The sequence below is a fragment of the Rhineura floridana genome, chromosome 11 (genome assembly GCF_030035675.1).
Source record: "Rhineura floridana isolate rRhiFlo1 chromosome 11, rRhiFlo1.hap2, whole genome shotgun sequence".
NCBI classification, from domain to species: Eukaryota; Metazoa; Chordata; class Lepidosauria; order Squamata; family Rhineuridae; genus Rhineura; species Rhineura floridana.
The window spans coordinates 38,161,353-38,177,450 of NC_084490.1; the positions used below are offsets into that span (position 1 = coordinate 38,161,353).

Below are 16,098 nucleotides of genomic sequence, written 5' to 3' on the forward strand. Positions count from 1 at the left end.
AGGTACTATTCTTCTTAATAGGTACAATACTTCTGAATATCAGATGCTCTGGAAGCAACCAAGAGGACAGACTGTTGCCTTTGGCCCTGCAATGTAAACAAGTTTCATTTCTGCATTGTGCTACATCTCTTCTTTTTCTTAAATTTATTATTATTATTATTATTTATTAAATTTATATACCGCCCGACTAGCAATAGCTGTCTGGGCGGTGAACATAGAAATACAATAACATAGGAAATACAATAAATGACACAATATAATACAAAATAATACAGTCTAAAATCAATACAATAACATTTTTAAAATTAAATCAATTTAAATTAAAATGCTTGAGAGAATAGGAAGGTTTTAACCTGGCGCCGAAAAGAAAGCAGAGTCGGCGCCAGGCGCACTTCGTCGGGGAGACTGTTCCATAGTTCGGGGGCCACCACTGAGAAGGCCCTAGATCTTGTCACCACCCTCCGGGCCTCCCTATGAGTTGGAACCCGGAGGAGGGCCTTCGTAGTAGAACATAGTGTACGGGCTGGTTCATATCAGAAGAGGCGTTCCGCAAGGTATCGTGGTCCCGCACCATATAAGGCTTTATAGGTTAATACCAACACTTTGAATCTAGCCCGGAAACATATTGGCAGCCAGTGCAAGCAGGCCAGAACAGGTGTTATATGCTCGGACCGCTTGGTCATTGTTAGCAGTCTGGCTGCCGCGTTTTGCACTAGCTGTAGCTTCCGAACTGTCTTCAGAGGTAGCCCTACGTAGAGCACATTGCAGGAATCCAAACGCGAGGTTACCAAAGCATGTACCACTGATGTAAGGTCCTCTTTACTCAAATAGGGACGTAGCTGGGCTACCAACCGAAGTTGGTAAAATGCATTCCTTGCCACCGAGGCTACTTGAGCCTCAAGTGAGAGGGAAGAGTCTAAAAAGACTCCCAGACTACGAACCCGCTCCTTTAGGGGGAGTGTAACCCTGTCCAGGACAGGGTATATATCCACCATCCGATCAGAGAACCCGTCCACCAACAGCATCTCAGTCTTGTCTGGATTGAGCTTCAGTTCGTTAACTCTCATCCAGTCCATTGTCGCGGCCAGGCAACGGTTCAGCACATCAACAGCCTCACCTGAGGAAGATGAGAAGGAGAAGTAGAGCTGCGTGTCATCAGCATACTGATGACAATGCACTCCAAAACTCCTGATGACCTCTCCCAACGGCTTCATGTAGATATTAAAAAGCAGGGGGGACAAAACTGACCCCTGCGGGACTCCATATTGGAGAACCCACGGTGTCGAGCAATGTTCCCCGAGCACTACCTTCTGGAGACGACCCGCCAAGTAGGAGCGGAACCACTGCCAAGCAGTACCTCCAACTCCCAACTCTGCGAGCCTCTCCAGAAGGATACCATGGTCGATGGTATCAAAAGCCTCTGAGAGATCAAGGAGAATCAACAGAGTTACACTCCCTCTGTCTCTCTCCCGACATAGGTCATCATACAGGGCGACCAAGGCCGTCTCGGTGCCAAAACCGGGCCTAAAACCCGATTGAAATGGATCTAGATAATCGGTTTCATCCAATAGCGCCTGGAGCTGGCCAGCAACCACTCGTTCCAAGACCTTGCCCAGGAATGGAACATTCGCCACTGGCTTGTAGCTGTTAAAATTGTCTGGGTCCAAGGAAGGCTTTTTCAGAAGTGGTCTCACCACTGCCTCTTTCAGACAGCCAGGGACCACTCCCTCTCGTAAGGAGGCATTTATCACTTCCTTGGCCCAGCTACCTGTTCCATCCCTGCTAGTTTTTATTAGCCAAGAGGGGCAAGGATCCAGTACCAAAGTGGTTGCACGTACCTGTCCAAGCACCTTGTCCACGTCCTCGAGTTGAACCAACTGGAACTCATCCAACAAAACATGACAAGACTGTGCTCCGGACACCTCACTAGGATCAACTACTATAACTTGAGAGTCTAAGTCCCGGCGGATGCATGAGATCTTATTCTGGAAGTGATCAGCAAACTGATTACAGCTGCAAGGGTGTCAACTGCTATTGAGATCACAGCACATAGGGAAAGTTATTCCTTACCTCCCTAGCTGCAGCAACCCACCCCCCAACCAAGCACCCTTGGCACAGCAGTGAGCCTTATGAAAAAGGTTCTCATTGGTGGCAATAGATACTTTTTCCCTAAGCCTTGTAGCTGTGTGGGGGTGGGGGCATGACTGGGGAGGGATCTGCGAGCTCCGATCCTAAACGTGCACATCCTGCTGCAGTTGATTTAAGAAAATGAAGAGATGTGGCTGTAAGGTAGATAATTATTTATTTTTAGCTTATTACATTTATATCCTGCCTTTCACTATGGAACACAAGACAGTGTATATGTGGTTCTTGGGCAGTCACTCATCCACCCATTGACTTAGCAGCAGCAAGATGCTGGCCTAGCATTCCTTCAGACCGCACTCTAGGACCATATTAAGCATAGTGTGTAGTTTGACCCTCAGGTAACTGATTTAGGGTGTCAAGAAAGGTCACTAACTTGCTTATTTATTTGCAGATTTATAAACCACTTCATAATAAAAAGTTACCAAAGTGGTGTACAATGAGATAAAATACAGAAGATTACAGAGTCAATAAACTACAACCATTTCTAAAATTGTATAGTTAATGTTCCTTAAAGTGACTCGGTCACACTTTAGAGAAAGCCTTGAACAAAAACATCTCCAATAGCGGCCTAATTATCAAAACGTTACACTAGGTACTTGTCTAATGTCAGTTGGTAACTGATTCCAGATGGCTGGAGCTACAACACTAAAAGTGTGGTCTCTAGTTTGTATTAAGTGCACCTCTGGGGCATATGTTACTCTCAGGAGTGCAGTTGCTGGGCACGGATGTACGGGGTAAGGCTATCCCATAAGGTTAAATATGTAACTTATTAATGATTATTAGGTGAAATGTAGAATTTATTTTTATATATGAGGAGGGTACTACCAGGAACAGGTAAAGGCACTCTGATTTAACAGTCAATCCCTCTTCCCAGGGAGGGGAACAGTCTCCTCAAAACAATCCACACAATTTACAAACTACAGGATTCTTTGGAGGAAGTTATGATTGCTTCAAGTGGTATCATGGTGCTTTAAATCTATGGTGCAAATGGGGCCTGAGATGGGCTTTTGTTCTGATCTAACAGACAGCTAGCCCAAAACATCCTGAGGTGGAGCAGCAAATGGCACCCCCTTGCCCCTCACTGAATCAAGGGGCATTGTACCCCCAAGTCTGGCACCCGAGGAAGAAAACCCCATAAGTGTCCTTACCTCTTCCCGGCAGGACCCTCCCCAGGGCCTTTTTTGTGATAGAACTCGCTGGTACACAGTACCAGCACCTCTTTTTTTGGTGCCCATTGGCAGCCATTTTGTGCTGCACTGACAGCATCTTATCAAGGCACAAGTACCGGCACCTCATTTTTGAGGGGGGAAAAAAAAGGCACTGACCCTCACCGTAATAAAAAAAAAAAATCCATTTTAACCTGAATGACATGATACTGCTTTAAATGTATAGGGCAGAGGGGGCCTAACTAGCCCAGAATCCTGTTTCCCGCAAGTGGATGCTTCCAGGAAGCTGGCAAACAAGGCATGAAGAGGATCGCCTTTTACACTGTCGCTCGCCGCTGCCCGCCCACCCCAGTCCCGTGACACCTGGTATTAAGTGACATATTGCCTCTGTGAACCTGGAGGCCCCCCTTGAATTATCGGGGCCAACAGCCCCCGACTATCGCCTGGTCACCCTTTTAAAGCCCTCTAAGCTAGTTTAAAGCCTTCTGCGGCCTGCGGATCCAGCTGCAGTAGCAGCAACGGCACCGGGGCAGCTTTTCTTTCGCCCTAGGCCCCGAGTCCTACCAGGGGGGCTTCACGCCAGCTCTTGTTGGGGGGGGGGTTGTTCCGCGTGCAAAACAGAAGCGACGCCGCTAGAGGGCTCTGGCCATTGTCAAAAAAAGAAAAAGGGGGGAGAAAAGAGGCGACTCTTCTCATTTTCTCTCGCAGCTGCTGCTGGTGCTCCCGCTGACGATTTTGGAGGCTGAACTTCCCGGGTCAGAGACGGAGAGCCTTGTTGTTGCTGTTTCTTCTGCTTTCGTAGCTTCGACAGTCCAGCGGAGATCCAGCCTGAGCGCCTGCCGCCCCGACACGGGGGGGGGGGTGTAGTGGGGGGAAGCCCTCGGTTTTAGAGATTTCCTTGTTCTCCAGTCGCATCCTCAAGGGAGAAACCTGTATTAGCCTCAGTTGGGATTTTTAAAATATTACTATTATTATTCCAAGGACAGATCCCGAACTCTGCAGCTCTCAGGAACCAGATCCTGAAGCCAGAGACTTCCAGGTAACTCTTGATTGCTGGGGTTGCGCACCAGCCAAAAGTCCAGCGACGTAGCCAGGCAACTTCCTTATTAAAGGGGGGAGGGGGGAACCTATAACAAACCAGAGAAGCCAACGTATGGCAATTCTGCTCGGCGCTTCTGCTTACCAAAAAAACAGGCGTCTATTTCACCAAAACCCGGATCTTCCCTACATGTATATATACAAGAAAAGAAGCTTCAGGATGTGAGAATGATGTAGACCCTGGGTTGGGTTGGTAAAGGAAGTAAGAAAGGTTGCCTCTTCTTCCCCCCTCCTCCCCTCGCCTTTCTGGCAGGATTCATGTGCTTCTAAAAACAGCATGCCATGCAGAAATTCAGTTTTCCCCATCGCCGCACTTCCATGCCTGGAAAAGGCTTCACCTGTTGAATTTCTGCACGTCTCACAAAGTTGTTAAAAGCAGAGAAGTCTTGCCAGAAAGAGAGAAGATGCAGCAAGATTGATATGGAGGGCAGAGAAAGGAGGCCCATCTCAAAGGAGTGTTTAGCTTTGAGATCAGGAGAGCTAATGCTGTCAGCCAAAAATGTGGCCACATTACAGGCCCAAAGTAACAGGGTTGGTGTTGGATTCTGAGCAGGGGAAACTTATTTTTTCAGAGGCCACAGCCTTTTGCAGAAGTGACTGATGTATTTTGCTGAGATACAGTGGGCCCTTCTGGACCCATGCCAGAGACCTGTCTACAGGGACATTGTGCAGGACAATTATGGGACTCTACTCTCACTAGGTAAGGATTTTTTATTTATTTCTTTTTATTTATTTCGTTTTGAAACTACAACAAGGTTTTAAGTAGTAAAGACAGCTATTGCAAACAAACTTCTGCTGGTTTCAGAATATGCAGCCTTTTGAATTACAGAGAACTCTTGATCAGGGAGGAGAGTTTCTGTTTAATCTAGAAGACTGCAGGTTGCTAGGCCAGCAAAACTCTCACCAATAAAAATGTATCAGGACACTTTTTTTTAATAAACGTGTAGAAAAGGCTCAAAAGATTAGGATTACTCCATCTTGTGGTGGATAGAGAGATGATACAAAGTTATGAGAAAATTTACTGCCCCTATGTATTCAGCAATCGTACATCACAGAAATATTTGTGGCATTTGATAGTTGTGGCTAAATTTAATAACTCAGGTAGAATTCCCATAGAATTCTGCTGGTTAGCTCCAGAATCTCAGGAATTATAAGCTAACGTTAGCATCAGCCATCACTGCCTCTTTGGTTTGAGTTGTGGCCTTCCTTACCACAGCTCAGGGTTGGACTTCCCAAGTGGCAACCTAATTCACCCTTTATGTGCAACAGTGCAATGTGTTAAGCTACAACACCATCAAATGGGTTTTGTTTCTTAATTTTGATTTCTGACCCTGTCCATCCAAAAGGCTTGGGCTGCTAACACCACTTGGCCCTCCAGATGTTCCTGAACTACAGCTCCCATCATCCCTGCCCATTGGGCATGCTTGCTGGGGCTGATGGGAGTTGTAGCTCTAGCCAAGGGCCAAAAAGGTTCCCCACACCTGACTTAAAACAACAATCAATCAAACCAACAAGGTAAGGTAACAGTTAAAATATAAAATGGCATATCTTGAGACAAAGCAAACATTTCCCCATAGTGGCTTCACTCTCTTTCCTTTGGTAGATGGAGGAACCATGAATCCCAATCCCCAGCCTGGAGGTGCTGAGGCTGGGCAGACACAGAAGCAGTTACCAGGACGGTCTGAAGGCACTCTTTACCTGGGCCAGAGTCAGGCCGGGCAGCAAGGTGAGGATCCAGGGAAAGGATGGGCCAAGCCACCTCTTCCTCCTCCAGTGCCGAAAGACAACCCCAGTATCCCACCCAGGGTCTATATGGGGCCTGGTCCAAACCTATGTGTCCAGTGTGGGGAGAGCCTAGCTCAGGCTCAGCATAGTCTTGTCCAGCCCCAGAGAACCCCCCGCTGTGCTGATAAGTTCTACCCATGCTCTGATTGTGGGAAAAGCTTTGGAGTGAGCTCCCACCTCACTATTCACCGGAGAATCCACACAGGTGAGAAACCTTACGAGTGCAATGATTGTGGGAAAAGGTTCACCCAGAGCTCAACTCTTGCCCTCCACCGCCGCATCCACACAGGGGAGAAACCTTACAAATGTACAGATTGTGGGAAGTGCTTTTCTGTGAGTTCTCATCTGACCAAACACCAGAGAATCCACACAGGAGAGAAACCTTACGAATGTCAAGCATGTGGAAAAAGATTCAGCCAGAGTTCCACCCTCATCCTTCACCAGAGAATCCACACAGGGGAGAGGCCTTATAAATGTGATGAGTGTGGGAAAACCTTCAGTGTCAGTTCACACCTCACCATCCACCAGAGAATCCACACAGGAGAGAAACCGTATCGCTGCACAGAATGTGGAAAATGTTTCCGACAGAGGTCTGGCCTCAGTACACATCAGAAAACCCATATGATCCTTGTGAGACCTTACAAGAGTCTATCTTAAATGGCCAGGTCCCAAAACCTATATTCCAGTTCACATCAAAACTTCCCATCTCACAATTAAAAAACAAACACCAAGAAGAGGGCTGACCACGTTCAGAATTCTGCCCTGCGAAATGCAAAATTCAGCAACTGGAAAATTCAGGTTTTTGTTGTGATTAAAAACAACAACAAAAAGACTGATGCAAATGTGCATCCTTTGCCTTAATTTGCATGCTTTATTGTAGGTACACTGTTGGAATGTGTGGAATTTTTATGTGACTCTTCTTTGGTCATAGTCTAGCAAGTGAGAATTAGGACTCTCAATAAGTTAGGAAACAATAGGTATGTAGTTGCTGAATGCTACTGACTGGGAAAGTAGTTAACTTAAGGAAAGGAAAGGTGTTGAAGATCAAGCCTGCCTGAAAGTTACATCCTCTGGACTTGGAGGTCCTGCCCAGTTTAAAAGCCTTGATGATGAGCCAAGCTTTGGATCACAATCTGCCAGCCTTTTGCCTTACAGCTTCAGCAAGGCTTTGCTCAGTGAAGAGGCTAGACATGGCTAAAGGTAAAGGTGTCCCCGCACTTATAGTGCGAGTTGTTTCCAACTCTTAGGGTGATGTCTTGCGACGTTTACTAGGCAGACCGTATATATGGGGTGGGATTGCCAGTTCCTTCCCTAGCCTTTCTTTACCCCCCAGCATATGCCGGGTACTCGTTTTACCGACCACAGATGGATGGAAGGCTGAGTGGACCCTGACCCCTTTTACCGGAGATTCGACTTCTTCTGTTGGAATCGAACTCTGGCCGTGGGCAGAGCTTCGGCTGCGTTACCGCCGCTTACCACTCTGTGCCACGGAGGGTCTTAGACATGGCTGGCATCCTGCATTTTAAGAGCTTCATTGGAGACTTCTGGGAGGCTCAGTGGCACTCTTAATTAGATGGGTACTTCAAGGGTGCCACCCTCCCACCACAGTTCAGTTAGGACCATTTCAGAAGCAACTGTTGCTGGTCATTTGTTGCATGAGATCCAGGATGTATTCCCTCAAGAAAGGACTTCCACTTCAGGGGATATTGCATTTACCAAGCAATCAAACCACAATCCAGTGTTAAAGGGAGCATGCCTTTCTTTCCCAAGCTAGCAGTTTGGAGGGCTGTCTGAAATGCGATTGTGTGAGTGTAACAGACAACAACTGAATATTTCCTGTGACGTCACCAACGCCATCTTATCTTAAGGTTTTTTTTCTCTTCTCAGCAGTCCTCAAAAGTACCACTCAAATGTGGAAATGTTCCGTAACCATTTAAAAGGAAATGTGTAGAGGGGAGGGGAAGCTACTGTTTTCCACAGCAATCTGCCATTTTGTAAACATTTTCTTTTGCTCAGTTGCTTCATTTCTAGCTTGTTTTAAATGGCTTATCCTGTAATTGTTGGTTATTTTATATGTAGTATGGTTGTAAGCTTTGTGGTGGGCTAAGGCTTTGCCTGGGAGGTGGGATAGAAATGCACATAATCGGTCATCAGTAGTAACCTTTTTTAAAAAAAATGTTTTTAGAAGGGTGTGTCTTCCCCCATTCCCTAGAGCTCACATTTCCTGTGTGTTTTTTTAAAAAAAAGAGAGATAAAGAGAAGAGACCAAGAACAGGATATTCCAACACAGCAGGGCTGCCCCATGGGATTGCCCAATTGCAATGCAGAGATCTAGGCTGTGTAGATTCCATCCAGTTAAAACGCATGGCTTCCCCTAAAGGATCCTGGGAATGGTAGTTTACCCCTCACAGAGGTACAATTCCCAACACCCTTAACAAACTACAATTCCCAGGATCCTTAGGGGGGAGTCATGTGCTTTAAATGGATGGTGTGTACACAGCCCAGTCCGTCCCTTTAAAAGTTCTGAAGCCAGTGCTGACATCAGGCAGGATATCCAGGCAGAAGTCCCAGCCTCTGTTCAGCAGAAGAGCCCCAGCATGCAGCAGGGCTGGTTCGCCACAAGATGCAGTGATAGCTGGCCAGCTTGGATGGCTTTAAAAGGGTATTGGAGAACTTCATGGAGAAGAAGCCATCAATAGCAACTAGTCATGACAGCTGCGTACTACCTCCAGGATCATAGTACGCCTCTGAATACTAGCCGCTGGGGATCAACAGTTGAAAGACCGGTATCAGATTCATGGCCTGCCTCCGGGCTTCCCATAGGCATCTGGTTGGCCACTGTGAGAACAGGATGTTGGACTATGATAGGCCTTTGGCCTGATCCAGCATGGTTCTTCCAATGTTCTTCTCCATTTTGGAGTATTACACCAGGGGTAACCAACACGGTGCCCTTGCCAGACTACAATTCCCTGTCATCCCCTACCATTGGCTATGCTGGCTGGGGCTGATAGGAGCTGGGAGTCCAGCAGAATCTGGAGGGAACCATGTTGATTATGCTTGTAATACACATTAACATCAAAAGAAGGGGGAGAGGATGCAGCCCCAGCACCTCCCATCCCTCCACTGGTTCCTTTGTCCACTTTCCTTCCACTTCTGCACCTGATGCTCCAACTGCAACTCCAGTTTTACTTCAACAGACAGTGGAGGGAAAAGGTGGACCCCTCAGCAGAGGAACAGGATGCTGCTAGAAGTGTGGCTCTGTTATCTGTCACTGCCTCAGAAAAAGAAAAGGTGGTGGTGCTGGATGCCAAAGGCCAGCTGCAGCTGAGCCTTGTCTCCACAGAGTCTCATGGCTGTGTGGGAGGGATGCGCTTTTCCTCCTTGGCAGGCTATAAAGCGGAAGAGAATTTGGGGTGGAGAGAGCAGCATAGATTGGGAAGGAAGAGATATTTAGAAAGTGAAGCATTGGTTCCCTGTGGGAGATGCAACAGGAACAGAGAGGGAATGCTTCCTGGGTTACAGCAACCCAGTAGCAGGCTAGCTAAGTAAACTCTTCACAGAAACAGGTATTGAGGGAGGAGGGAAGGGAGAAGGAAATCTGCCCAGTAGTCCCAGGATTATACTAGGAACCAGGAATCTCCCTGGGGCTCTGAGAGCAGTTATAAGTTGCTGCCCTCATCTGGGGGAGATTTCAGAACAAGAAAGACATTTCAATGGGCTAAGGGAGCAGACACAATAGATATTTACAAAATTATGCATGGGTGTAGAGAAAGTGGACAGAGGGTTTTTTCTCCATCTCTTTATAGTATTAGGACCCGAGGTCATCCAAGGAAACTGGGTGGGTGAAGTTTCAGGGGAGAAGAAAGATGGGACTTAATTACAAAATGAACATGTAGTTTACAGAATTGTCACATGATGCTGATTGCTGCTGGCTTTTAAAGGGGATTAGACAAATTCAGGAAGGAACAGCTTGTCAGTGACCGAATGGAATTTCCATAATCCAAAAGTGGCATGCATCTGAGTACAGTAGGGTCCCGCTTATACGGCAGGTTCCGTTCCAGACCCCCGCCGTAAAGCGGAAATCACCGTAAGGTGGAACCCCATTGATTTTAATGGGGCGCGTCACGCAAAAATGCCGCAAAAGCAGCTTTTAAAGAGGGGAGGAAAGCCGCCGCATTAGCGGAATGCCAGGAAGCAGAGCGCCGGGAAGCAGGGCCCTACTGTACCAGTTGCTGGGAGACAACAGAATACACTTTTGCCTCCACGCCCTGTTTGTGGCCTTCTCAGAAGTATCTGGCTGGCTACTGCATGAAATAAGATGCTTGACTAGATAGTTTTTTGGTCTGATCCAGCTCATTCTTAGCTTTTAAAGGGACACTGTCACAGATGGTATACCTCTGAATGTCACTTGCTAGGAATTGCACGTGGGGAGAGTACTGTTGCACTCAGGCCCTGCTTGTGGCCTTCCATAGGCATCTGGTTAGCCACTGTGAGAACAGGATGTTGGACTATGATGGGCCTTTAGCCTGAGCCAGCAGGGTTCTTCTGATGTTCTTATACAATCTCTGGTTTGGATTTGGAAATCCCATATCCTCTCCCTTCATTGTGTGTGGGTAACATGTTAGTGCTTTTGTCACAGGATCAGGGCTAGCAAAGCGATAGTACTAAGGAGAATGTCCATTTTGTTTTGTTTCTAATTGGATGTCGTTAGATAGATGAACACCCCAGTCAACAGGAATTTTAGCAGTTTTAGGTACTCTTCCTTTCCATCTGTAGCTTCTATTATCAGCAGCCATTTATATTTCTTCATCCACAAATCTGTCACTCAAGGTTCACTCTATAACCTCCATGGCTTCATTCCAGGCATATTAAAAGTTCAAAGAATTGCACAGGAGTGTCTTGCGTGGTTATTGTTAAACTTCAGCTGGTGAAGTTCTTGCTTAACACTGATTGTAAGACCGTGCTCAGGATAAAGGAAAGGCAAACTTGGTGGGGACTCTCTTTCAACAAAAAAAACAACAACAGATAGGGCATTGTACAGGTATTTTGGGGGCCCACCTTTCCATGGGAAACATCTTTTCATTAGCTCCTTTGTTTCACAAATAATAGCCACTTGCTCCATCTGATAATGGGGAAGGGCCGTATCTCAGTGGTATGGCATCTGCTTTGTGTGAAGAAGATCCCAGGTTCAAGCACCAGCATCTCCAGTGAGGACTAGGAATGTCCCATCTGAAACCCTGGAGGGCTGTTTCCAGAGTGTAGACAATACTGAGCTAAATGGACCAATTGTCTGACTTGGTATAAGGCAGCTTCCTATGTAATGGAGACGGCAGGTGTATTACATCTGAATTTCCCTTCTATGGTACCAGGTTTATGTTTGGGCAACAGGAGGGAGGACATTTGAAGCAAACGTCAGATACCTGCCGGGCTGTCACACAGAAGAGGGCTAAGACTTGTTCTCTACTGAGGACAGGACTAGACTTCAAGACTTCCTGCATGGAACTGGGTTGGGTAGGGTAGATGACCTACCAGATGCCTTCCAGATGTTACTGTTGTGTTATTCTCTCTTCTTGGAATGAAACCAGCTAGGTTACTGAATGGGTTGCTGTCAGTCTAGTAGTTCACAAGCATGGAGGGACACAGCAGCTCCTTCATCTCTCAGCCAGCACATTTCATGCAAAGAAGAATTTGGGTGTGCATCTTGGGATCCCAAGAGCCCAGTCCTAACCATGTTTAACTTAATTCAGCAGGGCTTACTCTCAAGTAAGCATGCATAGGGTTACACAGAAGGAAAGCTCTCACCACAGTTAATTCCCTTTATCATGTGACCTCAGGCTGATCAGACAGAAGGGAAGAGGCATAGAACAGCAATGGGGAATCGCTAGTACAAGGCCTAATCAGGCCTCTCCCTTTGTTTTGGCCACACCACACCCACCTGCCTACACTGAGGTTGCTTTGGAGCATCAAGCTGGGGAAAATAAGTTGTTGTGCGTCTTTTTTTTCTGTTGCAAAATCATGAGGTGCTTGATTTTCTCTGAAAGAATTTATTATCTCCAATAATATTAATATCAACAATAGTTTAATTCATTTATGAATTGCTTCCCAAAGCAATTTACAATATGATAACATATAAGACAGTTGTATAAAAACAGGCCAGACACTTGCATATATAAAAACAAAATTTTAAAGGTATAAAACCAGTTTAAATCAGTACATGCATAGAATCATTTTAAATGCAAGATAGATACCAACTGGGATGTTTATTATTATTATCAACATTTCTATCCCACCTTTCCTCCAAGGAGCTCAAGGTGGCATACAAACGTTGTTCTCCCTCTCCCAATTTTATTCCAGAACAACCCTGTGAAGTAGGTTAGGCTGAGAGACAGTGGCTGGCCTAAGGTCACACAGTAAACTTCATGGCTGAGCGGGGATTTGAACCCTGGCCTCCCAGGTCCCAGTCCAACACTTTAACCACTACACATTGGAATAAAGATTTTAGAATGCTTGTTGGAAAAGGAACATGCATTTAGCAAGCACTAAAAACACTACTGAGAAGGCACCTGTTCGATATGCAGTAGGAGGGAGTTCTAGAGGGTAGGTGCCACCGCACTAAAGGCCCAATTCTAATATTGTGCAGAACAAACCTGAAAGGATGGTCTCTGCAGAACACAGTTGTCAGCTGGATATGAAGGGGGTGAGACTATACTTTATGTCCCGGGCCAAAGCTGTATACAACTTTATACACCGATACCAGCACTTTGAACCCGGTCTGATAGCTAATTGGCAACCTATGTAATTTTTTCAGCAGTGATGTAATATGGAATTATTTTGCCCAGTGAGCACTTGAACTGCTGCATTTTGCACTTGCTGTTGCCAGTCTTTGATCATTCACATTTTGTGGAGCATCCAGATTATGTCATTTGCATTTCTATTTCTCTGCCTCTCCCTTATGTAGTTCTTTTCAGACCTGATTTGTGATTAATTTTAGATTTCAAAAAATCAATAATAATCTGAGCCTTTTCACTGAGGGCAGAGAAATCACTATCAAAGCATTTCAGGGCCTCTGCTCCTTTAAAATGAAACGCTTCCTCTTGGTAGATTTAGCTAATTTTAATATTTCCTGCTGCTGTCAGACAGGGATTAATAACTAAGCAGTCTCCCTTTGTATTGGTCCATGTGGGTTTCTTTTCCCATGGGTGTAAGCATACGTGGCTCAGTGTTCTCCAAACTTGGGTCCCCAGATGTTTTTTGGACTACAAGTCCCATCATCCTCAGCCACCTTAGTCAGGGGTAATAGAAGCTGTAGCCCATCAGCATCTGGGAACCCTAGGCTGAAAAACGCAGGGTTAGGGAAAAAATGAGAGGAAACCAATCATTTAAGTTCAATTTAAATTTAATACATTTATAGACTGCTTTTTAAAGAATATTCTTCACAAAGTGGGGTACAATAAAGTTAAAACAACCATACAAATATTAATAATGGCATTAAATACAAATACATTTCATAATAAGCTAAAAGTCAGCATATGGGAAAATCCACAAACCCAGTATAAACTCAGAATACTGACAAATCATTTGAAACACAAAGTAGTGCTATTAATATATGGTATTGTCTGCTCATGCAGCACCAATGTACCATCCAACTAAAGTCACACAGGATATTTCCCCCTTTTTTTTTCTAAGGAAAAGAACTGATTCAATGGTGTGAGAGTAGAGAAACTGAGAGCTACTGATGGGGAATTTTGTGGTTCGTTGGGCTGGGGGTCCTTGAAGGAATTGCAGACACAGGCTTGCAGCAAGCAGGTAGGCCTTTATTGGATGACAAGCGTACGCTTGGTCAGTCTCCCTCTGAGTGAGTGGGGAACTGCAACATGGTACTGCTTGCCTATAGTTTTTATACACTTCAGAACAAAGAAATTAGCTTTAACAAATCAGGAGTTTACACATCAGTATTACATAGGCATTACAGTATTACATAGGCATTGCATAGGCATTACACAGTTTTTGTTATGCTCTAGTCAAGTTGGTAATGTTCAGCACTTCACATCCCAGTACATTTTCACTATGAGCTGAGCACTCCAGCTAATGAGCTAGGCGTTTTAGCTACTGCAATTCTTCCTAAGTCTTGGAGATACCGAGATGTTCAACACAGTGTTCTATGTTATTTTGTCTTTTTAGAGTTCAAGCTGTGCCAAGCATTTCAGCTTAGCAGGTAGGAGAGACAGCTCCAAGAAGAAAAGGGTTCTGGCTGGCTACTAAACTTATTAAAATATTATAAACATTTATAGCTTTATAAAAGAATATATTTTGCTTATTGTTTGAATAGATAAAATTCTCCATCACTACCTTATACTAAATCAGACCTTTGGTCCATCTAATCTAGTATTGTCCACACTGACTAGCAGGGGCTCCTCAGATTTTCAGACAGGGGTCTCTTCCAGCTCTATTTGGAAATGCCAGGGATTGCAGGGACCTTTTGCATGCAAAGCAGATGCTCTACCACTGACACATACCCTTCCCCAAAGAGCAAAGGAAACCTACATGACTGAACTATCTTATGGCATTATTATTGTTATTTATTTTTTACCCCATGTTTCAGCCAAAGAGGATTTCAGAACAGCTCCCAGATCAGTTTAAAAAGTCAGTCCCTGCCCGCTGTCAGGTTTACAAACAGACTGATTTATTTATTAAGACCATTTGTATATTGCTTTGCATAAAAGATATCTCTAAGTGGTGTACAGAACTTAAACAAATTAAACACATAAAAATACACCTCAAATATACCAGTGTTACAATAGTAAAAATTACAACTAAACATTAACTACTATCAGTTCTTTCTTCTGACACACCTCCCCCACTCTTATCTCCTGGCTCCCACCCAAAACCCCACACATCCACCCTGGCTTTTAGCCAAGGCCCAAGTAAACTCACAGCTCACCCTTAAAACAAAGAGGGCTCCTAGAAACTGCTGCCATCCCCCTAATTTCTCCCTCTAGGCTTGCTTTTATGGGCAGGCACCAAGGTGGACGGAGCTTCCTCAGACCACCCACAGCTGTATCCCACACACCCAGTTCCAGTCTGTAGTATAGTTCAGTGAGTTTTACAGGGGATCCCAAGGATGACAAACAAAACACCCTTCCAGACAGTTCTTCCTCTGGTTTCAGCACACTTCTCTGCCAGCTGCTTTTCCAAGCCCAATTGTGATAACTGTGTGGAAGATGTAGGCATAAAACCCTGCATGTTCACTTGCCTGCCTTCCTGTTTGAAAGCCTTCTGACAGCCATTGGCTGAATGCTGTGATGCCACAGGATGTTTGCAAACATTTTAAATGTGTGGAGTAAATTGTGTCATTAGTATAATGCTGTACTGAAAAAGAGTGCAGCTGCTTGGGCTGAAGGAAGTGAAACAGCTTGGAAAAATCAGCTCCCATACAGGGAGAACCTGAGGAGCCATCTGCAGGAAAGGCGGAAGGGAACAAGACCCACACGGAGCAGACAAGGAGACAGAGGGTGGTATTCAATGCTAGTCTACTCTGAGTAGTCCTACTGAAGTCAATGGGCATGATTCTGAGTAGGACTTAGGTGAATACAATCCTGAGCCTGCACTCCTACACACACTTACCAGGGAATAAGTCCCAAGGAAAGCAATGGGGCTTACTTCTGAGTAGATGTGCCTAGAATTGCACTGTGCTGGTAGATCCATGGTGGGGAAATTAAGGATCAGGACTGTAGCCAACCTTCCTCAGTTATTGGGAAGAGGTTTCTAGTGCTTATGAGGAAACAACATTTTTGCTTACTGGGGCTGCCTCATTCCCAGACTGGACTCTAAAAAGATGGAAAATCAGTGATTTCCTCATGCTTACCAGAAATGTTGGTTCACACCATACATTTATTCCACTTTA

General features: G+C 45.3%; 1 protein-coding gene across 4 annotated transcripts in view; it reads left to right on the forward strand.

The window, feature by feature from the left end:
- Window positions 1-3,550: 3,550 nt before the first annotated feature.
- The window catches only part of LOC133366406 (zinc finger protein 3-like), a 28,445-nt gene continuing 15,897 nt past the window's right edge, over window positions 3,551-16,098 (forward strand). Inside the window, exons 1-5 of one of the 4 annotated variants that reach the window (XM_061589464.1) lie at window positions 3,551-3,677; window positions 4,293-4,350; window positions 4,982-5,109; window positions 6,013-6,135; window positions 14,376-14,409. In XM_061589464.1, coding sequence (XP_061445448.1) covers window positions 5,010-5,109; window positions 6,013-6,135; window positions 14,376-14,409 — 257 coding nt within the window. In that variant the 5' untranslated portion in view covers window positions 3,551-3,677; window positions 4,293-4,350; window positions 4,982-5,009. The other 3 variants (XM_061589463.1, XM_061589461.1, XM_061589465.1) reach the window with 3 other exon arrangements.